Consider the following 26,778-nt stretch of genomic DNA (forward strand, 5'->3'; position numbering starts at 1 on the left):
AGCCTGGAACACATTAGCACAAGGGACAACTTCCTGAACAGAACACCAACAGCCCAGGCCTTAAGGTCAAGCATTAATAAATGGGACCTCATGAGACTGAGAAGCTTCTGTAAGGCAGGAGACACTGTCAAGAGAACAAAGTGACAGCCTACAGACTGGGAAAAGATCTTCACCAACCCTTCATCTGACAAAGGTCTAATATCCAAAATATATAAAGAACTCAAGAAATTAAACACCACCAAACCAAATAACCCAATTGAGTAACGGGAATCAGAACTAAACAGACAGTTCTCAACAGAGGAATATCAAATGGCTGAGAAACACTTAAATGCTCAATGTCTTTAGTCATCAGAGAAATGCAAATCAAATCAACTCTGAGATTCCATCTTACACCCATCAGAATGGTTAAGATCAAAAATTCAAGCAACAGCACATGCTGGTGAGGATGTAGAGAAAGAGGAACACTCTTTCATTGCTGGTGGGAATGCAGACTAGTGCAGCCACTTTGGAAATCTGTCTGGCGCTATCTGAGAAAACTGGGAATAGGGCTTCTTCAAGACCCAGCTATTCTACTCCTTGGAATATACCCAGAAGATGCTCCAGCACACAACAAGAAAATTTGCTCAACCATGTTCACAGCAGCCTTATTCATAATAGCCAGAACATGGAAACAACCTAAGTGTCCCTCAGTAGAAGAATGGATAAAGACACTGTGGTACATATACACTATGGAATACTACTCAGCTATTAAAAACAAGGAATTTCTGAAATTTGTGGACAAATGGATTGAGCTAGAAATGATCATAATGAGTGAGTTAACCCAGAAGCAGAAAGAGTCAAATGGTATATACTCAGTTACATCTGCATACTAGCCCAAGAGGCATGTGCCACGAAAGTCTTCACTTCCCAGGAAACTGAGACAGAGGAGAGGACATTCTACTGGGACTCTAGATGAGAGAAGCACAGAAGAATAGCAAAGTAGAAGGATCCAGAGGGTCCTAGAAACCTACAAGTAGAACATTATGATAGGCAGATTTGGGCCCAGGGGTCCTACTCAAACTAAGGCACCAGCCAAGGACAATACAGGCAGTAAACTTTAAACACCTACCCAGATCTACCCAATGGGCAGAACATTCTCCACAGTTGAGTGGAGAGTGGGGTATGACTTTCACATGTACTCTGGTGCTTCATATTTGACCATGTCCCCTGGGATGGGGGAGACCTGGTGGCACTCAGAGGAAGAATAGCAGGATACCAAGAAGAGACTTGATACCCTATGAGCATATACAGGGAGAGGTAATCCCCCTCAGGAACAGTCATAGGGGAGGGGAATAAGGGGGAAATGGGAGGGAGGGAAGAACGGTAGGATACAAGGGATGGGATAACCATTGAGATGTAGCAAGAATAAATTAATAAAAAATTAATAAAAAAATCTTCCAAAGGGCAAAGTTTTATACCTCACATATTTATAATAAAGTTGTTAAAATCATCAGGGTGTCCCTGAATTTATTAGCAACCATTTAAAAATGTAGACATTGCTGTGTATAGAGTTTTGATGTAAAAGAGATATGGTTTTGAGAGTTATAGTAAAAATATAAAAAGTGTTCACTTCAAAAAATTTTTAAAGTAAAAAGCATGTTTACAGGTTTCAGACAATTTTTTCAGACAGTTTTAGAAAGTAAAATTGTATGAATTCTTAGATCATGTTATCAAGTTGATATCTGCCATTGGTATAAGGGTATGTTATACATTAGTTCTGCACAAAGAAAAGGTTTTCTATAAAGAACTCAAGAAATTAAACACCACCAAACCAAATAACCCATTTGAGAAATGGGGCTCAGAACTGAACAGAGAATTTTCAACAGAGGAATATCAAATGGGTGAGAAACACTTAAAGAAATGCTCAACATCCCTAGTCATTAAGGAAATGCAAATCAAAACAATTCTGAGATTCCATCTTACACCCATCAGAATGGCTAAGATCAGTACCTCAACTGACACCATATGCTGGCGAGGATGTGGAGAAAGAGGAACACTCCTTCATTGCTGGTGGGAATGCAAACTAGTACAACCACTTTGGAAATCTATCTGGCGCTTTCTCAGAAAAATGGGAATAGGGCTTCCTCAAGACCCAGCTATTCCACTCCTTGGAATATACCCAGAAGATGCCCTACCACACAACAGGGACATATGCTCAACCATGTTCATAGCTGCCTTATTCATAATAGCCAGAACATGGAAACAGCCTAAGTGTCCCTCAGTAGAAGAGTGGATAAAGAAACTGTGGTACATATACACTATGGAATACTACTCAGCTATTAAAAACAAGGAATTCCCGAAATTTGTGGACAAATGGATTGAACTAGAAATGATCATAATGAGTGAGTTAACCCAGAAGCAGAAAGACTCAAATGGTATATACTCACTTATATCTGCATACTAGCCCAAGGGGCATGTCCCACGAAAGCCTTCACTTACCAGGAAACTGGGACAGAGGGGAGGGCATCCTATTGGGACGCTAGATGAGAGAAGCATGGGAGAATGGCAAAGCTGAAGGATCCAGAGGATCCTAAACCTACAAGAAGATCAAACTATGGCACCACCCAAGGACAATACAGGCCGTAAACTTCAAACCCCTACACAGATCTAGCCAATGGACAGGACATTCTCTACAGTTGAGTGCACACTGGGGTCTGACTTTCACACGTACTCTGGGGCTTCATATTTGACCATGTCTCATGAATGGGGAGACCTGGTGGTACTCAGAGGAAGGACAGCAGATTACCAAGAAGAGACTGATACCCTATGAGCATATACAGGAGGAGGAAGTCCCCCTCAGTCACAGTCTTAGGGGAGGGGAGTAAGGGGAAAATGGGAGGGAGGGAAAATGGGAGGATACAAGGGAGGGGATAAACATTGAGATGTAATATGAATAAATTAATAAAATAAAATTTTTAAATAGTTAAATATGCATTGACTTCTCATGTCTGTGTCCTAATTAGTTTTAGAACAGATAATGAACTCTCATTCCAGCTCGCTATGGTTTCTAAAGACTTAGATTTCTCCTTGGTGGCTTCTATTGGCCCTTCTTGAAACAAAAATATATGTGTACACTAACCTAGAATGCCACTGTGATTGGCATCTAGAAGGGATTTTGTTCTGTTTTTGTCCTTTTATTCCCGGGGTGAATATCAGTGTGGAGTCAAAGTGTAACCCACCCTGAGAAGGACTAACTACTCCCCAGACTCAACACTATCACCTGGGCCCTAACATTCAAAATTACTAACTGGGTACAATCATTTTTACTTGAGAAAATAACATAATACTCTTTGTTTCATAAGCAGTTCTCATAATGAGAAATTATATTTTTTGAGATGGGGTATCACTATGTACCTTTGGCTAGAATTCACTGTGTAGACCAGGTTGGCCTTGAACTCATAGAGATCCACCTTTCTCTGCCTGCCCCCCAAGGGCTGAGATGAATGACATGCTCCACTCTGCCCGTGAAATTAAGTTTCTTTGAAGGAGTATCATGAAACCACATGTGAAACAAATTGTTCATGAACTGAAGGTATAAAATCTGTCTTGTTCATGGTTTTTCCTTTGTATTCAGCATACTACCTGGTACATATATAAGCCTTGCTCAATGAAGTAAAAAAAGAAAGCAAAGGACAGAGTTCCAAAGAATCTGAGAGAGCCCTGGAGGCTCCGAAAAGTAACTGTGCAGAGTCCACTGTAGTTCCAGAAAACTGGAGGGGGGAAAAGGCAAGTCTTATGGGAAGATGCTTTTAAAAAGGTGATTGGCAAAATTGGAAAGAAAGATAGGAACAGAGCCTTGTGCAGCAGAGAATGGTGACAATTATATAGCTTGGGCCACTGAGTGTCAGACCGTAGACTTCAAGCACAAAGTAGAGCCAGGCAAGCCTGAGGAAGCAGATATCAAGGGCGAGGAAGAGAGCAGAAGCCATGAGCTCACAGAGAACCAATGCCCTGATACTCTGTTGCAACCTCACCTTGACTCTGGATATCCGAGACAAGTCTCTGCAATGGTCCAGTATCTATGGTACTTCAGAAACCAGAAACCTTGAACCAGATCAAAAACTGATTGTAATGAATATTTGCAGGGAAAGGTGTTTGAGAAAAAGAAAAACTGTGTGGCACACTGCATTTCCAATGCCACTATGATAAATATATGATGGAGAGGTGGACAAAATGGAGGAAGAGAGTAGTGAGTGTGCAGTAGAGAGAGGCTAAACTGGAGATTTGGCAGTGGTGACAGGAATAGAAGAAGGCTACAGTGGACAAGGAGAACATGTTGTTGCTGAGTAGGGCTGACAGGGTAGTGTGCAACAACCTGGAGCTTGGGTAGACTCAGCCCCCAAACACTGTGTCCAGCCACATGATCACCCTGGATCTGGGAAGCGACAGTATGTTGTAGATGAAGAATACTTCATTCTGGATTGGATTGCCTTGAAAGACCTTTATGATCCATGCTGCCCTGGATTATTTGTTGTTTGCTGTGGTCTGCTGCTCCAGGCCATATTGAAGCGCTACTTTCGTGTGGATGTCTATGGTCCGTGCTATTGCAGAAGGTCATATTGGAGCCCTTTCTCCAGGTGTTGCTTGAGCCCATGTTGATGTGAGTGGTCTGTGCAGCCACCTGAGACCATGTTGATGTCCATAGTCTGTGCTGCCACAGAGGACCATGTTGGGGTCTATGGTCCTTCTGCAAGCAGGATCATGTTATTGTCCATAGATTATGCTGTCACAGAAGGCCAGGCAGATGTCCATGGTCTGTACTGACACCTGAGGTCATGTCTCTATCGACGGGCCTTGCAACTACCGAAAACCATGTGGATGTCCATGGTCTGTGCTGCCACCTGAAGCCGTACTGATATCCACGAGCAGGGTGCTGCCAAGGACTATATTACTGTTTCTGGCCCATGTTGCTTCTGATGCCATGGGATTGTCCTTGGCCTGTACAGCAGCCATGAGTTGTGATGATGTCTATGGCCCATGTTACAATAGAGGACCATGTTGATGTCAGTGGTCTGAACTGCCACCAGAGGCCATGCCAAGCTCCTACGCACCTACTGATGTTGGAGACCATGTGGAAGTCCATGATTCCTCCTCCACTGACTATGAAGAACAAGGAAGCTACATTTGCAGTGGTATCAATGGCTGCAGACTCACAGTTGAGAAAGAGGGACATTCGCCCTCGCGGGGAGGGCATAGAGGGAGGACTGCAGCTGAACCTCAAACATGAACTCTGGTGCCCACAATTTGATCACTACCCCTTAGCAGTACAGCCTTGCAGACACACAGAGGAAAGGGACACAGGCTGTCCTGACAAAAACTGATAGGCTGTGGCAAGGAATATGCCAGAAGAGGGAGGGAGCGTGGGAACAGGAAGATAAGAGAGAGGGGATAACAAGCAGGATGTAATGTGAGTAAATTATAGTAAATAAAATTGTAAAAAGATAAAGCCTCTGTAACTGCTCCAATCCCCACACCACCATAAATTTAAAAAGGTTGACAGCTGAGACAGGAGCCATAAAAAACAACTCTTAAAAATTGTGATAGGAATACTGAAGTGTAGCTCTCCAAGGTTGATGCTTCTGGCAGGGGTACAGATGAGGAAGGACTCAGTTTCTTCTTCTTCTTCTTCTTCTTCTTCTTCTTCTTCTTCTTCTTCTTCTTCTTCTTCTTCTTCTTCTTCTTCTTCTTCTCATCCTTCTCCTCCTCCTTCCCCTCCTCTTCTTCTTTTTTTGAGACAGGGTTTCTCTGTGTAGCTTTCACTGTCCTGGACTTGCTCTGTAGACTAGGCTGGCCTCAAACTCAGTGATCCGCCTGCCTCTTTGCCTCCCAAGTGTTGGGATTAAAGGCACAGGACTCACCTCCTAAAAGGGACTGGCCACTGGGTATTTGACCATTCTCCAGGGAGTATATAGGCAGCAATAATTGGGAAACTTCTCCTCCTCCTCCTCCTCCTCCTCCTCCTCCTTGTCCTCATTCTTATTCTTTCTTATTTTTATTCTTATTCTTATTCTTTCTTATTTTTATTCTTATTCTTATTATTTTATTCTTATTCTTTGGGGAAGATCATATGCTGGAGAGGGAGGACAGACCTTGAAGGACTGAGAAGCAGGCGTGATCGGGTGCATAATGTAAATTCACCAATGATCAATAAAAATGTTTCAAAAATTGAATAATGAATCAGTGAATGAGTGTTTAAAGAAAAAAGGAGTTACAGCATTGGGATGGTTGAGAACCACTGAGTTATAGAGTAAAACTTTAACTGAAAGAAAATAAATTATATTCCCTTTAATTTATCCCACACTTTTATCAGTTCTTGGAAAATGTATTTCTTGTATACATGTGATAGGCAAGCGGAGGAATATAAAGCGAGAAGCTGTGACTTTTGTTCTTGTGCTGAGAGAGCTTTTTATAAAAGGTACTGAGGTGGATATTGGATGCATGGTAAAATTTTGACCACATGAAAATGTGATAGGAGGAGAAAATTGCACAATGGCCTCACGTCTTCAATAGCAAATTCCTTCCCTCTTTCTTGTTCTGTTTTTCTTTCTGGTGTTCTGTGTTTGATAAATTCTGAGCTCTACATGTGAATTTGTTGTTCAGTTTTCAGAATTGTTTAAGTTACTTTGTATCTTTTGTTTCTGGTAATTACAACTCTCACATTGAAGCTTCTTGTTTTCTTGAAAAACATTGATGACTTTTGTCTGTAGTTTTTGGGAGTGCCTCAGGTGACTTGATACACAAATGTGCTCTATGGCGCTCCTGTCTGATATATGTATGTATGTTTGTTTGTTTGTTTTTTACCTCTGTGCCTACTTCTCCACCACACAAAAATACTGACATTGAGACTCTGTTTCTCATTTTATTGCCTTAAAAAATACAAATGTACCCAGAGAAGGAGCATTGCCTTATACTATTCTATGTTCACACAGCTCCTTAAGATGTAAGCACTCAGTGAGTACTTGTTTTGCAAAACAAATCTGTAAAACTGCAGAAAAATTAATTTCAACTAATGCATAAAGATAATAAAAGCATCTTAAGCTACAAATCATGATAAAAATGTTCAATCATGAATTTTAGGTTTAAAAGTCCACAGTAATTCATAACACTGCCTTCAAAGTTCCAAATTCTTCACAAGAGACCCTACACATACATAGCAGCAAAGTGGGGCAACAACATCTGACTTCTCCCATGGGCACCTCTGAAGTCCTTGCTCTCTATGACTCACAAACTCGCTTTCAAAACCTTCTGCAAACAAGTGTTTAATACATTACAGCTAATAAAATTCTTATCTTAAGACTAGCGGATGATACTCTAAAATTCATAGTCCTCCATAAATCATCATAGCATGGCTTGCTTTGATGGCAACAATGATCATTCAGAAATAGTTTAAGTTTTCAAAATGATTTCTAAATAACACAATGTGTTATTAATCTATATTTTTTTCAAATGATCTTTTTTATTTTTTTGCTGACTTACCTAAGAACAATTTTCTACATAATTTAAATATTACATTTTTTACAAAATTTTCAAAATAAATAAAAAATATTGAGTGTATATAATGTACACCAAGGTTTCCCACCCTGTATGTATCAATATATAAATCATACCACCTCATATTTTATCACACTATTTGAATGTTTTCCAATTATCAAGGTATAAGCACATTTTTGAAGCTCTGTAAATATTGATATTTATACCTAGATTTTAATACATTTGTATATATAATGTAATCCTAATATAATTGTTTTCTACAATATATTTTAATTGAACATGTTAGCATAACAATAGGAAAGATGCCAGAACATGTGCTTTCATAATGGCAATGAGGATCTAGACTCATTAGCATATTCAGAGTTGAGGATCTAGACTCATTAGCATATTCAGAGTTGCATTCACAGACTGACTCTACCTTTAAAGTCTAAGATGGGTAATCTCTTTTTCAAATGTTTCCATCCAAAGCAAAGTCAATTTTAAAATGTACAGATATGTTCCTGTCAATTTTCTGTACTTTTTATTTTTATGAAAATAGTTTTTTTTATACAATATATTCTCATTACAATTTCACCTCCTCCAACTCCTCTTAGATCCTCCCCAGTTTCCCAGCCAAATACATACATTTTCCTTCTCTCTTTAGAATACAAACAGGCAAATAGTAGTAGTAGTAGTAGTAAAAATAAAATAAAATAATGAGAAACAAACAGGGAGAAAACAGAGCCAAAGGGAAAAATGTGTAGAGACACACACATTCACTCACACTGAATTTCCATAAAAACACAAAACCAGAAACCAATATATGCAAAGGACCTATAAGGTTTAAAAAAGCAGGCAAACAAAAAAGCCATGACAAATATTATGAGACAAATACCCAAAAGGTCATCGGATTCCTTTTGTGTTGGCATCTGCTGCTGGGCATGAGATCTGGCCTTAAGAGTGGTTTCTATACCCAGTGAGACTCTTAAAGAAAACTACTTTTTTCATCTGTGAGTGATTGTCAATTAGATATAGCTTCTGGGGTAGGAATGAGTGAGTATGTCCATTTCCTCACTTGGTACTGGAACTCTACCTGGCCCATCTGTGCAAGCCCTGTGCATGATACCACAGTCTTGGTAAACCCATGTGTGTATCAGTCTTGCTGTGTTTAGAAGGCATTGTTTCTTGGTGTCTTATTCTTATTTTAAAACTATATCACAAATAAAGTCAAACACTTTTGTATTGTGGCCCATAATCGAAGGGCTCTGCCTATATTTCTCAGATGGCATCCTATAGTATATACTCTTCTAGGTCTTTTGGGGGCTTTGCATTTATAATACGTAGGTATGCCTTTATAAGTGCATGTGGACTCACTTTCTTTTCCTTGTTCTACAGGTTTTGTGAGAAATTAATCACGGTCCAGGTAAAAAGACACACCGTGCTCTATTGATTAAAAACAAGATAATCAACTGAAGTAATTATATAATAGTTTGAGAAGATTTATAAGAACACAAAAAGATTGTAAAGAAACCCAGGACCAGCAAGGGGCTCCTACAGCAGCAGGGCTCTGGGGATTCCTAGGATCATAAGTCAAATATATAGTTCCAGAACAGGATGAGCCAATAGGGGGTATAAATAGGAAAGTACCACCACTCTTTCTGAAGGTTATAACAGGATTTATTGATGTTCTGTTGGAGAGCACAGAACCCTGAGGTGTGATGCCACAATTACCATTGTAACTGCCCTTTAGCAAACTATGTCACAAAATCTGCAAAGTCAATTGCTCGCAAGGGGGCACTATGTAGACTAGTGAATTTTGTGCTATGCTTCAATTGGTATAAAATATCTCCCCTGGTCAAGCACTACCTTGTGTAAGTATAATGTGGCTTGGATGAAGCAGTCTATAAACCCACAAATTGTTAAGCTAGCATATATGTAGGGTTTATCTCACTCATGGTTTAATCAGTGAAATAGAATAGGTATGAATGATATACAGTAAGTTATTGCTCACAGGACCTAGATTCATCTAATGCTAAACCCACAAAGCTGTCCCAGGAAAGTTGTAACCTCCTTCTAGATACAAAATTAGAAGTGGTAGGATCCGATAAGGAAAAATGGACATGAAGTGGAGACCAAGGATAATTAATACTGTATCTCTCAATCCCTCCAATTTCAATAGTGCAGTTGATGGCTAGCCTAGTGAATATAATCATAATGATACATTCCCAACTAGCTTGACACCTGGAGGACTTGAAAGGGGATACAAAAAGGGAAGCAAAACTACACTACCACCTCTGTTCCATAGTTTCATGATGACCTACCATACTATAGAGTGTCTGTGAGGTGCCAAGGTGCCTGCACTGTCCCAACTGGTGAATAAAATTCTATGGCTTCATTTGCATCTATAAAACATCACACAACAGTTTTGTGCTGAACTCTGACATAGAAATATTTTAAGAAAAAAATAATATTAAAAAATATAAATGAAATAAGAAAACTCAAATAGATTTGACTATCATAATGTTAACTGAATGGCTTATATTCATGACTATTAAGTGTATATGTTTGCAGATTCCAGACTTATTGAATGACCAGGCAAACAGTCAAGAGAGTGGCCAGAGTGCATGCAATGTACAGAAAATAGGAAAGCTGACCCAGATCAATGTCAATTTCTAAATTCCCCATGGAGTGCTGCCAGAAGGTACTGTGTGTGAGAAAATGTATGTTCAGAGACAGACAGACAGACAGAAACAGAAAGAAAGAATGTGTTTTCCTTTCTTTTGTAGGCCTTAAAGTACCCGTCCACCTTTTGTAAAATTAAAAGTTAACTAAACACGTAAATTATTCATTGGGGATTGAGCTCTGCATTATTATAACCTTTGTTTAATAAATATATAGTTCCTTCTCTGTTGTTAGAACAAATTTAAATCTCTCCTAGCAGAAGACAAAAGTCACTCAACCATCAGTATAGGTAAACAAATCCTCTCAGGGAAAGCAATTTTTACTGAGTTTGATCAACAACAGTGTGCAGTGACGATTGCTCACACGGCAATCCTTCAGGAGATCTTCCCATACCTCAGTAGCTGTCGGCACACTCTCTTCATTGCTGTCTTCATTTCCTGATTCCTCAGTGTGTATATCACAGGGTTCAGAAAAGGAGTACCAACTGCATCAAATATGGCCAGGTACTTATCCAGGTGTGTGGAGGGGGAAGGCCATGTATAGACAAATATCAAAGGACCAAAGAACAGGACCACAACAGATATGTGAGCAGAAAGTGTGGACAGAGCTTTGGAGGAACCACTTGAGGAATGTTTCTGAACGGTGACTATTATGACAATATACGAAATGACCAGTATGAAAAAGGAGCCTACAGAGATGAATCCACTGTTGGCTGAAACCATTAATTCTAATTGGTTGGTATCTATGCAAGCAAGTCTGATGAACCGAGGAAGGTCACAGTAAAAGCTGTCCAAAATATTTGGCCCGCAGAAAGGTAAATTTACTATATAAACAAATTGAACCAGGGAATGCATAAGGCCAATCACCCAGGCAGCCACTAAGATGAAAAGGCACATTTTTGCATTCATAATGGTCAAATAATGGAGAGGTTTACATATGGCTACATATCTATCATAAGCCATGCCTATAAGCAGCACCACCTCCACACCACCAATGACATGGATGAAGAAGATCTGAGTGATGCAACCTCTAAAGGAGATGACTTTGTGCTTTCTGAACAGGTCATAAATCATCTTGGGACAAGTGACACATGACACACCTAGGTCAATGAAGGAGAGATTGGCCAACAGAAAGTACATGGGAGAGTGTAAGTGAGGGTCAGAAGCCACAGTAAAAATGATCAGGGAGTTTCCCATCATGCTTGCCATATAAAACACTGAAGCGAACACAAAGAGAAGTATTTGCATCTTCCAGGAGTTAGTGAGTCCCACAAACATAAATTCTGACACCACAGAGTGATTTGTTCCTTCCATTGTTGCTGTTTGCAGTGCTACCTGAAAGACAGCAACAGAAGAAACTGAAAGTTATGATAATTATATTAATAGCCCAAAAGGGCAGAACTCAAGGTTATGAAAATCTATTTTCATTTTAGCAGTAAAGTTTTATCATAAAGATGAACAAGTACACGAGCAAGTGCTTACATGGCTATTTACCAGGGGACTGCAAATTACAAACATCTGAAATACTTCCATACTTGTTTAAAGAGATTTTATCAAAGTTTCAAAAATAAAAGGTTTTGGTTGGGTGTTAAAAAAAATAAACCTTGTACAGAGTTGTTGGGAACATAAATTAGTATATTCATTTAAGAAAAATACAGACATCTCTATAATAATTTTAAAATGAAGCCTTGATATGTAATCAGAGTAGTACACGTGCCTTCAAATGTGTTAGGCCCTGGATTTCATACCTTTAAAAGAAAGAAGGAGGAAAGGAGGAGAAAAAGGATAGGAACAAACAGAAAATGGATAAATGGAAATGGAGACAAAAAGAAAAGAAAGAGATGGGAAACTGGAGAAATGTAAAAGAAAAGAGACAGAGACAGAAAGAAATAAAGGTATAGACAGAGACAAACAACTGAGAGAAAGAATTATTAACTAACATCATTTATGGAACTAATCTTTCAGAAGAAATAATCCTGTATTGACCCATGAGCATTGAAACCTCATTTACAGTAACAAATATAGAAAGTGCTCCTTTACAGGTGAGTGGACAATAAGCATAATGCACAGACATGTATATAGTCTCTCTCTCTCTCTCTCTCTCTCTCTCTCTCTCTCTCTCTCTCTCCCTCTCTCTCTCTCTCTCTCTCTCTCTCTCTCTCTCTCTCTCTCTCTCTCTCTCTCTCTCTCACACACACACACACACACACACACATACATACATATATATACATAAATATATATATATACATGTGTGTGTACTCATATAGCAGACTATTCCATCATAATTTAAAATGGAATTTTGTGTCTCATAATAACATTAATGAGCCTGAAAGTCATTGTGCTAAATGAAACTAGAGACACAAGAAGAGAAATTCTGAAAGATCCTCTGTACATATAAAATACATAGGAGTTATGACCATTCAAACAAAGTATATGATGGTGGTCCAAGCAAAAATTGCATGGGGTGTTGAGCAAAATGATGGTTTAAAAAAAACACCAAAGCTCATTGACATGGTGGTTGCTTCCTGGAAATCTACTGTATCTTGATGATTATGGGCAATGATCATAGTGAGTTGCAAGCTTGAAAATTGCTGTGAGGCAATCATCAATGTTATTACAACAGATAAATATGTGAGGTAAACATGTTTATTAGTTTAAGATACATAATGTAATAAAATATATTGTTATATATTATATAAATAAAATTATATGCTAATATATATTAAATATTATTATTATTAAAATAAAATAACATAACGTGTATTAATATGTTATATTATATAAATTAAATTACCACATACAATGTTTATTTGTAAAATGTGCCTATATGAAACATGAAAGGGAAAAACTACCTATTATGCCCATAGAATTTTGAAATACAGACTACACAGTGAAGCTGGTGGCAGTCATGTAGTGTACTATTCCATGTAATACTCTGGATTACAGTGGTGGCCTTCAGTATACAAAACAACAATCTAATGTCTGATTTTACATTCTAGTTAAGTATTTGTTCATAAATTATAATGCATAGGTGAAAGTCACTGTCTTGGAGAGCTCAGCTCATCAACAAAAATTTTACTCCTCTGAAAGTAACCATGCTGTAGGAGAAAACATTTTGTTCAACTTTGAAATAAAGAATTTATCATATTATGTTGCAGGTCTACTTCTCCTTAGAGAATAAACAATGTAGGAGACAGAAGATGGGCTTTCAATTCATAAAAACAAAATGAATACCATGGCTCAGCCACTAGCAATTTATTCCAGAGATATAGTTTATTAATCCATTGTATAAATTAAAAACTGCCATTTTATATTACAGTTTAAACATAACAAAAGCTAAAAACCATGTATTCAGTATATAAGTGTTCTATATGAAATAATTAACAAATGTTAATACTAACCTATTTTTTTCAGTTTTTCCATAATACTGTGAATACATGAGATAAAATAAATGAATAAAAAAGAGATGACATCATAAAACAGCATGAAATTCTATTTCTGAAAGATGTTTCAAAATATATTAACAATCCCCTTCTCAGAAAAGATTCTTCAAAATATGATAAGTACCTCCTATTCAATAATAGATTTTAGTATTCAAGTTACTTAGTACTCAAAAGGGGCTTTCACCGTAATTTAAATGTATTGTTTTCAAAGAACACTTTATGTCTTCTTGGTACTCGTAATTAGCTAAATGCAACTCATTAAATGTTCCTCTCAACTAGACACAACTGCCATAGATTTAAGGACTACAACTGTATTTTGTGATATCCATCCTAAAACTCAGAATTGTAACATAATGCATATAAGTGTTTGCTGAAACATATAAAAGACGTGTTTTGATTATTTTAAGCACATGAGAAACTATGCATGATTATAGGTTTAACGAATAGAAAGGAGACTTGCAGAGTTCTAAAATGACAGAGAAAGAAGAAGTTAAGCAGCTATAAAATAATGAAAAAACAATGACACTAAATGGAAATTTTAAAAGCAGTGCGATTTGCAAAGTGTGTGTTGTAGAGGAAAATTTTTAAGTGAAAAGCACTTTATTTACTTTGCATTGCTTTTGACAGTTCTTCAAAGACTGTAGAGCTACAGCCAGTCACAGTGCTTTCAAGCTGTAAAGTGCTAAAGAGATGCGAAATATGGTCAATGAAACTGTATTTGTGAATTGTCTTTTGGAAAGCCTATCTCCATCACCTTGTAATAACCCAGAAATGTTTTTGAGTTTAGAACAGAATAATTTGTAACTATACCAAAAGAACACAGAATTTAGAAACAGCTTAAGTTTGGACATGGTAGGCTTAGATTCATTTGACACAGAGTAGTGCACAAATTAAGTCCACAGGAAGACTCACATAGATGTCTAAAAATGGAAGTTAAAGGATATAATATTTGTTTACCTATAAACCACAGAAGAGGACTTCTTAAATCATCTTAGTTTACACTTGGCTGGGTTTCTAAATCATTCTTGTTCATCATATAATGTATATTCATTTAAAATTATTAAACACTCACAAGGCCAGACTTAATTTTTTTATTTATGTTGTAAGTAGTTCCTTTGTTTGCACCTTTATACAATCCTCGGTATGTCATATATAGAATCTCCAAAACAGATTTGGTGACACCTAATTCATTTTTTGTTTTGTTTTGTTTTTTTGTTTGTTTGGTTAGTTGGTTGGTTTTTTTGGTTTTTTGGGGGTTTTTGGGGGGTTTTTTTGTTGGTTTTTTTTTTTTTTTTTTTTTTTTTTTTTTTCGAGACAGGGTTTCTCTGTGTAGCCTTGGCTGTCCTGGACTCACTTTGTAGACCAGGCTGGCCTCGAACTCACAGCGATCCGCCTGCCTCTGCCTCCCAAGTGCTGGGATTAAAGGCGTGCGCCACCACGCCCAGCTTGGTAATGAGTTTCCTAATACAGCAGTATACAGGCATCCCTATATTTACTGGTAGGCTTGAGCAAAGCACCCATCAAAACCATCATCTATGCATATTTTCTCCTATTTTGATAAATATTATAAGTTCATTATTTTCACAAGGCAAACTGCGGACTTTTACTTCTCAAATTGATATGAAACCTGTCTCACATGCAAATAAACCCAAACCCTTATAATTTAAGAGCAACTGCTGCTTTTATTGGTAATTGCAGAAAATACAAATAATCTACATCCTTTTCAAATAACTATTTATAATCAGGAATGAAACAAAGTAACCCCATAGCTTTTGAATTTGAAGATTCAATCAGCTCAACAATTTTTACAATTCATTTCAATTACTTTGATTCCAGTTATTACTTTCTATCACCCAAGAAAATTTGAATTTTTCTCTTTCTTAATACTCTTTAACTGTCTTACTTACATCTGAAAAGTAAAATTAGAACAAATATTTGTCATAAACCACAAGAGACAGAGTTAGAGGAACAGCTCAGTAATTGTGAGCACTTACTGCACTTGCAGAGGAAACAGATTCAGTTTATCAGGACCCATGTGACAGCTCACATCTATCTGTAACTCCAGTTCCACAGGATCCAATGCATTCTTCTGGCCACCTTGGGCATTGCTCGCAAGAAGTGCACATACATACATGAAAGCAGAAAATTTTATATGAATAAAATAAAAATAAACAAATCTTTTTAAAGCAGGATGAAATGGGAAAAATAAGTCTAATTTATGATTTGTAAGTACTATTTCATTTTCAAATTCTCCACACCACACTGCAAAATGACTGTGTATTGGAAAATTGCATGTAGAGTATATTCAAAATATTACAAAGCTGTTTGATGTTTTCCAGTGACTTTTAACTCTCCTTGGGCACAGTGTTATTCTAGCTCAAAGCCAAATTCAATTAAAGTTTTCTTATATATCTCAGCATTTTTTTCTTCATTGTTTTTCTATGCTATTCAATTCCTTTTACAGGATGATAGCTACTTTGGTTTAGATAAACACAAACACTTTAGGGTATGATCCATGCTTGTAGCACTTTTGTAACAAGAAACATAACTACAAATAAAGCCATAATTCTCACTGTTTAAAGACCTGTATATTTTACCTGTATAAAGAGAACAGCATCTTCACAGACTGGCTTTCCTGATTTCTTTAGCCTAAAATACCAAATAATACCCTAACATTAAATATCTGAAGCTAATTAGTCAAACCTCAAGAGACCAATGAGCAAAGGATTCTGAAAACAGTAGATGCTTTTAAATGTGCTTGAACTTCTGAATTTTCCCTGGAGAACCATTTGATTTGTCCAGTGCAACTAAAGATTTTAGATTTTGTGAAATGACAAATGGAAATTCTTATATAATTTTGATATTTTATTGTAAATATTGATAACTAGCCATTGTAATTAGTCTCTAAAAATAGGTAGTTGGCTTGGCCTTGGCTAATAACAGTCATTTAATCACCTTAGTATATTTTAAGAATAAATAATTATGAAACTTTCATTATTATATATTATATAATTGCAAACTTGTATATACATTTAGTTGTGTAGAAGTTCACAGAAAATATAAAACTCAAAAATGAATAGAATAATTAAACTACCCACCAATAAAAAGAGGGGCTAATAGCAGTAATAAGACAAGTGTGCCCGTTCTCTCCACTCTAATTTAATATAATTCTTGAAGTTTTGACTAGATCAATAACACAAAAGATAGGGAGTGAAAGAAAGAGAGAAAGAAAGGACAGACAAATAAAAGGAGGGAATGAAGGAAGGACATGCCAACAGAAAAAGAAGTCTACATATCAAGAGAGCCTTTTTGCAAATGACACAAGTGAATACATAAGTGACCTTAAAGACCCCATTAAAAATTATTAGACCTGATAAACACTTTCAACAAAGTGACAGCATGCAAAATTAGTGTGCAAAAATAAGAAGCCAATGACAAAAATTCTGAAAAAGAAATGCAGAAAACAGTCCTATTAGTAGCCAAAACAAACAAGCAACAACAAAAACATACTTAGGTGAAGAAAACTAATCAAGGAAATGAAGAACTTCTACTACAGAATTTTTAGGACATTCAAGAAAGAAATTGGGAATGAAATAAGAAGATAGAAATAGTATTCATTCTCAGGATCAGAAGGATCAACGTGAAAATGGACATCCTACCAAAATAAATCTACAGATTCAATGAAATCCTCAGTAAACATTGAGACCATGCTTTACATGCATTAAAAAATTCAAAATTTATTTTTTAAGTAAACTATACTTCTATATTTAATTTAATTTTCCTGAACAGATATAATGCATTATTTGGTATGATTTTTTTGTTTTTATTAATTTATTCATATTACATCTCAATTGTTAGCCCATCCCTTGTATCCTCCCATTCCTCCCTCCCTCCTGCCTCCCACCCACTCCCCTCCCCTATGTTTGTGACTAAGGGGGACTTCCTCCCACTGTATATGCTCATAGGGTATCGAGTCTCTTCTTGGTGACCTGTTATCCTTCCTCTGAGTGCCACCAGGCCTCCCCATCAAGGGGACGTGGTCAGAAATGGGACCACAGAGTTTGTATGAAAATCAGACCTCACTCACCACTTAAAGGTGGAGAATGTCCTGTCCATCGTCTAGGTCTGGGTAGAGTTCAAAGTTTACTGCCTATATTTTCCTTGACTGGTGCCATAGTTTGAGCAGGAAGAACCCCAGGACCCAGATCCACTCATCATAATGTGCTTCTTCTAAGTTTCCAGGACCCTCTGGATCCTTCTATTTCCCCATTCTCCCATACTTCCCTCACCTAAAGTCCCAATAGGATGTCCTCCCATCTGAAACACTTTCCTGGTAAGTAAAGTCATTCATGGGACATGCCCCTTGGGCTAGTGTCTCGATATAAGTGAGTATATACCATTTGTCTCTTTTTGCTTCTGGGTGAACTCACTCATTATGATAATTGCTAGTCAATCTATTTGTCCACAAATTTCAGGATTTCCTTGTTTTTAATAGCTGAGTAGTATTCCATAGTGTAAATATACCACAGTTTCTTTATCCATTCTTCTACATGGTTGAGCATATGTCCCTGTTGAGTGGTAGAGCATTTTCTGGGTATATTCCAAGGAGTGGAATCGCAGGGTCTTGAGGAAGCCCTATGAGAAAGTGCCAGATAGATTTCCGGAGTGGTTGTACTAGTTTGCATTCCCACCACCAATGAAAGAGTGTTCCTCTCTCTCCACATCCTCGCCAACATGTGATGTCACTTGAGTTTTTGATCTTAGCCATTCTGATGGGTGTAAGATGGACTCTCAGTGTCGTTTTGATTTGCATTTCTCTGATGACTAACGAGGCCGAGCATTTCTTTAAGTGTTTCTCAGCCATTTGATATTCCTCTGTTGAGAATTCTCTGTTTAGTTCTGAGTCCCATTACTCAGTTGGGTTATTTGGTTTGGTGGTGTTTAATTTTTTTAGTTCTTTATATATTTTGGATATTTAGACCTTTGTCAGATGAAGGGTTGGTGAAGATCTTTTCCCAGTCTGGAGGCTATCACTTTGTTCTCTTGACAGTGTCTCCTGCCTTACAGAAGCTTCTCAGCGTCATGAGGTCCCATTTGTTAATTGTTGACCTTACGGCCTGGACTGTTGGTGTTCTGTTCAGGAAGTTGTCTCCTGTGACAATGTGTTCCAGGCTCTTCCCCACTTTTTCCTCTAACCTATTTAATGTCTCCGGTTTTATGTTGAGGCCTTTGATCCACTTGGACTTGAGTTTTGTGCATGGTGAAAAATAGGGGTCTAGTTGCATTTTTCTACATGTAGACATCCAGTTAGACCAGCACCATTTGTTGAAGATTCTATCATTTTTCCATTGAATAGATTTGGCTTCTTTGTCAAAAATCAAGTGACAAAATGTGTGTGGATTCATCTCTGGGTCTTCAATTCGATTCCATTGATCCACCAGTGTATTGCTGTGCAAGTACCATGCTGTTTTAATTACTGTTGCTCTATAGTACAGCTTGAGATCGGGTATGGAGATTCTTCCAGAGGATCTTTTATTGTATAGGATTGTTTTTTCTATTCTGGGCTTTTTGTTTCTCCATATGAAGTTGAGAATTGATCTTTCAATATCTTCAAAATATTTTGTAGGTATTTTGGTAGGGATTGCAATGAATCTGTATATTGCTTTTGGTAAGATGGCCATTTTTACTATGTTAATTCTCCCGATCCACGAACAAGGTAGATCAATCCATCTTCTAATGTCATCTTCAATCTCTTTCTTCAGAGATTTAAAGTTTTTTTCAAATAAGTCCTTCACTTACTTGGTTAGAGTTACTGCTAGATATTTTATATTGCTTGTGGCTATCGTGAAGTGTGTATTTTTCCTAATTTCTTCCTCTGCCTGCTTGTCATTTGTATATAGGAAAGCTACTGATTTTTCTGAGTTAATTTTGTATCCAGCCAATTTGCTGACGATGTTTATCAGCTGTAGGAGTTCTCTGGTGGAATTTTGGGGGTAACTTATATACACTATCATATCATCTGCAAATAGAGATAATTTGACTTCTTCCTTTCTCATTTGGATCCTTTTGATGTCTTATTGCTCTGGCTAGATCTTCAAGAAATATATTGAAGGGATATACAGAAAGTGGACAGCCTTGTCTGGTCCCCAATTTTAGAGGGATTTCCTTTAATTTAATGTTGCCTATTGGCTTGCTGTATACAGTCTTTATTATGTTTAGGTATGTGCCTTGTATTCCCGATCTCTTCAGAATTTTAAACATGAATGAGTGTTGGATTTTATCAAATGCTTTTTCTGCATCTAAGGAGATGATCATGTGATTTTTCTCTTTCAGTTTGTTTATATGGTGGATTACATTGATGGATTTACGTATGTTAAACCATCCCTGCATGCCTTGAATGAAGCATACCTGGTCATGGTGAATAATGTCCTTGATATGTTGTTGTATTTGTTTTACGAGTATTTTATTGAATATTTTTGCATCAATGTTCATAACAGAAATTGGTCTGAAATTCTTTTGTTGTTGTTGTTGGGTTTTAGGGGGGGATTAGTTATCAACATGACTATGGCCTCAAAGAAAGAATTTGGTAATGTTCCATCCATTTCTATCTTTTGGAGTAGCTTGAAGAGTATCGGTATTAGCTCCTCTTTGAAGGACTGGTAGAATCAGCCCTGAAGCCATCTGGTACTGGGCTTTTTTTTTGGTTGGGAGACTATCAACGATTGCTTCTATTTCTATAGATGAAATAGGGCTATTTAATTTGTTTAACTGATCTTGATTCAATTTTGGCAAATGGAATCTGTCCAGAAAATTGTCCATTTCCCTTAAATTTTCAAATTTTGTGGCATAAATGCCTTTAAAGTAGGTTCTTATGATTCTTTGTATTTCTTCGGTGTCTGTTGTTATGTCTCCCTTTTCATTTCTGATTTTGTTGATTTGGATAGTGTTTCTCTGTCTTTTAGTTAGTTTGGCTAATGGTTTGTCTATCTTCTTAATTTTCTCAAAGAACCTGCTCTTGGTTTTGTTGATTCTTTGGACTGTTCTCTTTGTTTCTAATTTATTGATTTCAGCACTGAGTTTGATTATTTCCAGACATCTACTTCCCTTGGATGTTTCTGCTCCTTTTTTTTCTAGGGCTTCCAGATGTGTTGGTAAGTTGTTTATGTGGGATGTTTCCAATTTCTTTTTAAAGGCACTTAGTGCTATGAATTTTCCTCTTAGCACTGCTTTCAATGTGTCCCACAAATTTGGGTATGTTGTTCCATCATTTTCATTGAATTTCAGGAAGTCTTTTATTTCTTCCTTTATTTCTTCTGTGATTCACGTGTCATTAAGTAGAAAGTTGTTTAGTTTCCACCTGTGAGTAGGCTTTTTTTTTAATTTTTTATTTTTATTAATTTATTCATATTACATCTTGATTGTTAGCCCTTCCCCTGTTTCCTCCCATTCTTCCCTTCCCTCCCACTTCCCCCCTTCTCGCATCCCCTATGTCTGTGATTGAGGGAGACCTCCTCCCCCTATATATGCTCTTAGAATATCAGGTCTCTTCTTGGTAACTTGCTATCCTTCCTCTGAGTGCCACAAGGTCTCCCCATCCAGGGGACATGGTCAGAAAAGGGGCACCAGAGTTCGTGTGAGAGTCAGATCTCACTTTCCACTCAACAGTGGAGAATAACCTGTTCGTCGGCTAGGTCTTGGTAGGGGTTCGAAGCTTACTGCCTATATTCTCCTTGGCTGGTGCCTTAGTTTGAGGAGGACCCCAGGATCCAGATCTGCCTGTCATAAAGTTCTTCTTGTAGGTTTCCAGGACCCTGTGGGTCCTACAATTTCCTCTTTCTTCCATGCTACTCTTGCCTAAAGTGTGAGTAGGCTTTTTGTTAGTTCTGTTGTTATTGAAGTCCAGCCTTAGACCCTGGTGATCTGATAGGATACAAGGTATTATTTCAATCATCTTGTATCTGTTGAAGCTTGCTTCATGACCTACTATGTGATCAATTTTAGAGAACGTTCCATGGGGTGCTGAGAAGAAGGTATAATCCTTTGCATTTGGGTGAAAAGTTCTGTAGATATCTTTTAGATCCATTTGATTCATGACATTGGTTAATGAAGTTATTTTCAGGCTTAGTTTTTTATTCAAAGACCTATCCTTGAGTGAAAGTTGGGTGTTAAAGTCTCCCACTATTAATGTGTGGATATCGATGAGTGGTTTAAGCTTTGTTAATAGCTCTTTTACAAATGTGGGTGCCCTTGTATTAGGAGCATAGATGTTCAAAATTGTGATGTTTTCTTGGTTGACTTTACCTTTGATGCATATGAAGTGTCCCTCCTCATCCCTTTTGATTAATTTTGGTTGAAAATCTATTTTATTAGATATTAGAATGACTACCCCAGCTTGATTCTTGTGACCATTTGCTTGAAAATTTTCCCCCAACCTTTTACTCTGAGGCAATGTCTGTCCTTGTGGTTGAGATGTGTTTTTTGAATGCAGAAAAATGTTGGGTCATGTTTATGCATCCACTCAGCTAGTCTGTGTCTTTTTATTGGAGAATTGAGACCATAAATGTTAAGAGATATTAATGATCAGTGACTGCTAAGTCCCTTCATTTTTGCTATTTGTTACAGTCGAGATTTTGTGAGGTTGTGATTTTGCGGTGGTGTAGTTATCTATTTCCTATGTAGTTTTGGTTGTAGTTTGACCCTTTCGGGTGGAGTTTTCCTTCTAGTAACTTCTGTAAAGCCGGATTTTGTGGCTAGGTACTATTTGAATTTGTTTTTGTCATGGAATATCATGTTTTCTCCATCAATGGTTATTGATAGTTTCACCGGATATAGTAATCTTGCCTGGCATCTGTGTTCTCTTAGGATTTGCAAGACCTCTGTCCAGGCCCTTCTGGCTTTCATTGTTTCTGCTGAAAAGTTGGGAGTAATTCTGATAGGTTTGCCATCGTACATTACTCAGCCTTTTTCTCTTACCGCTTTTAAGATTTTTTTTCCTTGTTCTGTATATTTTGTGTTTTTATTATTATGTGGCAGGAAGATTTTCTTTTCTGGTCTATTCTGTTTGGTGTTCTGTAGGCCTCTTGTATGTTCATATGCATCTCCTTCTTCAAATTGGGGAAATTTTCTTCTATGATTCTATTAAAGATATTTTCTGGGCTGTGGATTTGGTTGTCCTCTCTTTCCTCAATACCTATTATTCTCAAGTTTCATCTTTTCATGGTGTCCTTGATTTCTTGAATGGTATGTGTCAGGAACTTTTCAGATCTAGCATTTTCTTTGATGGTTGTCTCAAGTTCTATGTATCTTCAAGTCCCGATATTCGTTCCTCCATATCTTGCATTCTGTTAGATAAGGTCACCTCTGAGATGCTTGCTTTCTTCTCTGAAGCCTCTCGATCACGTTTTTCTTCTGTGTGTTCCTTTATTATAGCTTCCATTTTTATCTTCAGGGGTTGAACTGTTTTAATGAGTTCCTTCATCTGGTTATTTGTATTTTTCTTAAATTCTTCAAGTTCCTCTTTATATGACTTTTAAATCTCCAGCCCTCTTGTTTGCCTCCTCCTGCAGTTGTTTACAGATTTTATTTGTTTCTTCCATTATCACCTCCCTTACTAAGGACTTGAGGTCATTTTCTTGTATATCGATTGTTTTTGGGTTCTCTAAGTTGTTTTCATTGGGACTGCTGGGACCTGGAAATGCCAAATTGTTTTGGTTTTTGGAAGCATTCTTTCACTGTCCTCTTGTCATTTTGGTGTCTCTGATGTTGGGAGGCAGCTTCTAGTGACATTCACTGGTTGAGAGTGGATAGTTAGTGACTGATTATAGGTCAGGTGCCCTTGCCTGTGGGGATCAGGGAGTCTTTCCCTGGAACAGGCAGGTGATCTGGTTTCCACTCCTGGAGATTTTTCTCTACACCTTAGGCTCCAGACTGAGTCAGCCAAAGTAGGTTTCCATTTGGACCCTTTCACCTTACTGCTGTAATTCAGATCAGCAGTTTGGGGACCTAGAACAAGGACAGCACACAAGCACTCTGGTTGGGTAAGATGGTCCCAGCTGCCTATCCTTCCTGTCACTTTGTAGCCACAGACTGCTAGATCTTGAGAACTGTAGGTGAGTGGGGTCCCAAACTCCGCAGACGACCGGTGGGCCTAACCCCGGGACGTGCAATAGCCTGGAGGTGCTAAACACACTCCCCAGACTCTGGAGTGGAATCCACATGTGAGCTGCAGCCGGCATATAAAGCACAAACTCGCTGTGTGGGGAGGCGGTTCTCCAGAGCCCCCGGCCTGGGGAGTCTCAGGGAATAGGGTAAAACTGCACTTGGATCCCTCCACCCACTCCATGCCAAACTGCAGAGGTCATCCATCCAGGCCGAGTGGAAACACAGGCAGGGGACCCTGTAGAAGTGTCCAGCCTCCCCGGGGAACATGGGAGATATTGCCAGGCCTGTGGGAGGTGAACCAGCTAGGTTCTGTCTGCTGTAGAGTGCAGGGCCAGAGGCAATATGGATTCAGGCCACTGGCAGGATCCAAAGTAGCAGCACTTTTCACGCCCTTGTAAGCCGGGATGCTCAGACACTACGGGCACAACCCACATCTCCCGAAAGCGTGGGAGATCCTGCTGGGCCTGTAGGAGCAGTCCAAGCTGGTTTCTAACTGCCCCTGTTTGCAGGCTCAGATCGTTGTGTCTGGCTTTAGATTGGGCTCAGGACCGCCCGCGAGCTGCATGCTCTTTCTAGCTGTTTTTGGTGGGCCCCCTGCCTGTGTTTCCACTCGACCTGGATGGGTGACCTCTGCAGTTTGGCATGGAGTGGGTGGAGGGATCCAAGTGCAGTTTTGCCCTATTCCCTGAGACTCCCCAGGCCGGGGGCTCTGGAGAACCGCCTCCCCACACAGCGAGTTTGTGCTTTATATGCCGGCTGCAGCTCACATGTGGATTCCACTCCAGAGTCTGGGGAGTGTGTTTAGCACCTCCAGGCTGTTGCACGTCCCGGGGTTAGGCCCACCGGTCGTCTGCGGAGTTTGGGACCCCACTCACCTACAGTTCTCAAGATCTAGCAGTCTGTGGCTCCATTCAAGTCCCTGGCCTCCTCATAGTAGATCAGATATGGTGCATACTGGTCGACACTATCTTGGAACCCCCCACAAAGATGCCTTTTTTGTTGTTTTTTTATTTTTTTATTTTTGTTTTCCAAGACAGGGTTTCTCTGTGTAGCCTTGATTGTCCTGGACTAGCTTTATAGACCAAGTTGGCCTCAAACTCACAGCAATTCGCCTGCTTCTGCCTCCCAAGTGCTGGGATTAAAGGCATGCGCCACCACTGTCCAGCTGATCATAGCCTTTAATCCATGTCCCCTGCATCTTTCTATAGTGAAAAGGGTTGTGCCGTATATATTCTTCCAGACATTTCTTGTGCTTTAGATTATATGTATTTGTTTTGTTTTGTTTTGTTTTTAATGTAGATCGCTGCACATTCTCTCCACAATTTTTCAGATGCTATAAGGAACTGGTTGAGATCTGGGAAGATATATTACACTCTATTTAAGGGGTTATACATAAGTGTTCATGTAGGTTGATAATAATAAACAGAACTCTCAAAATGAATGAACTCCAAAACAAGGCTATAGTCATTGCCTTTGGTTACCCTCCACAGCTATATGGTAAGAGCCATATTGCTGAAGACATCAAATACTTTGGTTCAAGTGTATAGAGGAATCAATCTTGAACTGACCAGGAAACTCTCTTGAGAGCTAGATTTTACAATGCGAGAAGGGGTTATGTAGGCTTGTAGAAATTAAAAGAAAAAGCAATGGTTTTAACTAGTGTTGACCTTGAATATTCTAATAATGACATGCCAGGCACTGGTGTTATAGTGACACTGCTGTTGTATGGGTAACTAATGGCCCCCTGATGGATGCCACTTCCACACAAGAAATTTATATGCATGCATGATAGCATAATCCTCATCAACAACTCATGCTTAGGGTGCTCATGAGTTCTAGAGTACAGCTGGCTATTTTGTTCTTCTCAATGCTTATACATTCACATTGCATTCTAAATAGTTATCTCTATATCCATAGATACAGACTGGTCAGAGAAGTATCCTTTTGCAGTGGGCAAGTCAATTGTAAGATGCAAGACTTGTCAAAGTGGCAATAATGTGAGTGTAAGAATTCATCTCTAAATGGAGCATAATTCTCAATATCCATCCCACTGCCAAGGCTCAAAAAAGATTATGGAGATAGAGGCCAAATTACTGTAAGATCAGAAGGATGGGGAAGAGTCAATGGAATGCTATCTTCTGGAATGACATAAATCTCACACTCATGACTTCCTACCAGTTACTTGGGAATGCTATCTTCTGGAATGACATAAATCTCACACTCATGACTTCCTACCGGTTACTTGCACATGTTGTACAAGAGAGCAAGCCAACAAAACTCAAGAATACATGGAAGGGATACATATCAGGACTCACTGCTTATTGAGAAGCTATTGACACTTGGTAGCTCCTAGGAAATGTGGAAGTATGGTTTGGTTTTTTTGGTTTGGTTTGGTTTGGGTTTTTTGTTGTTGTTGTTGTTGTTGTTGTTGTTTTGAGAATGTTACCATTGTAGGGCTTCCCATTTTATAGTAGATGGCCCTATACCTATACATATGGACAGCATTAACATGACCTAATAGGTTATCAAAAATAAACAAAATTGAGAAGAAATCCTCTTGAAAAGTTGAAGCAGGGATAAGATCATATTTCCTTGAATACATGTGTGAAATTCTCAACAGTAAAAAAAAAATTATAGATTTTAAAAACAAACAAGTATCACCAGTAAATACTACCCGAATTTCCTAAATGTAATTTTTTTTAATTCTGGTTTTCTTTGTTTTAAATTTCTTAGTATAGGTTTTCAGGTTATTTATATCTAAAATTTTAGATCAAAAATATTCCTTGGGAATTGAGGGTCAGTATTATTATAATCTTTACTTTGTAAAGATTTCATAATTCCTTCTCTATTTTCAGAAGGAATTTACTACCTTTCTGAGTAGAAAAATAGAATAAATATTGATGTATATAGACAAAGTGTAGAAAGGCAGATTTCTCACCGATATTAGTCAAAATGCACTTTTATGTTCACAAGGCAAGCAC

General features: G+C 38.2%; 1 protein-coding gene across 1 annotated transcript; it reads right to left on the reverse strand.

Moving 5' to 3' along the window:
- Nucleotides 1–10,565: 10,565 nt before the first annotated feature.
- Nucleotides 10,566–11,504, reverse strand: LOC127188598 (olfactory receptor 4F3/4F16/4F29-like). The gene has a single exon (XM_051145027.1). It carries the CDS (start codon nucleotides 11,502–11,504, stop codon nucleotides 10,566–10,568), a length of 939 nt encoding a protein of 312 aa, XP_051000984.1.
- Between the last annotated feature and the right edge of the window lie 15,274 nt (nucleotides 11,505–26,778).

This window comes from Acomys russatus, chromosome 4 (genome assembly GCF_903995435.1).
Source record: "Acomys russatus chromosome 4, mAcoRus1.1, whole genome shotgun sequence".
Taxonomy (NCBI): Eukaryota; Metazoa; Chordata; class Mammalia; order Rodentia; family Muridae; genus Acomys; species Acomys russatus.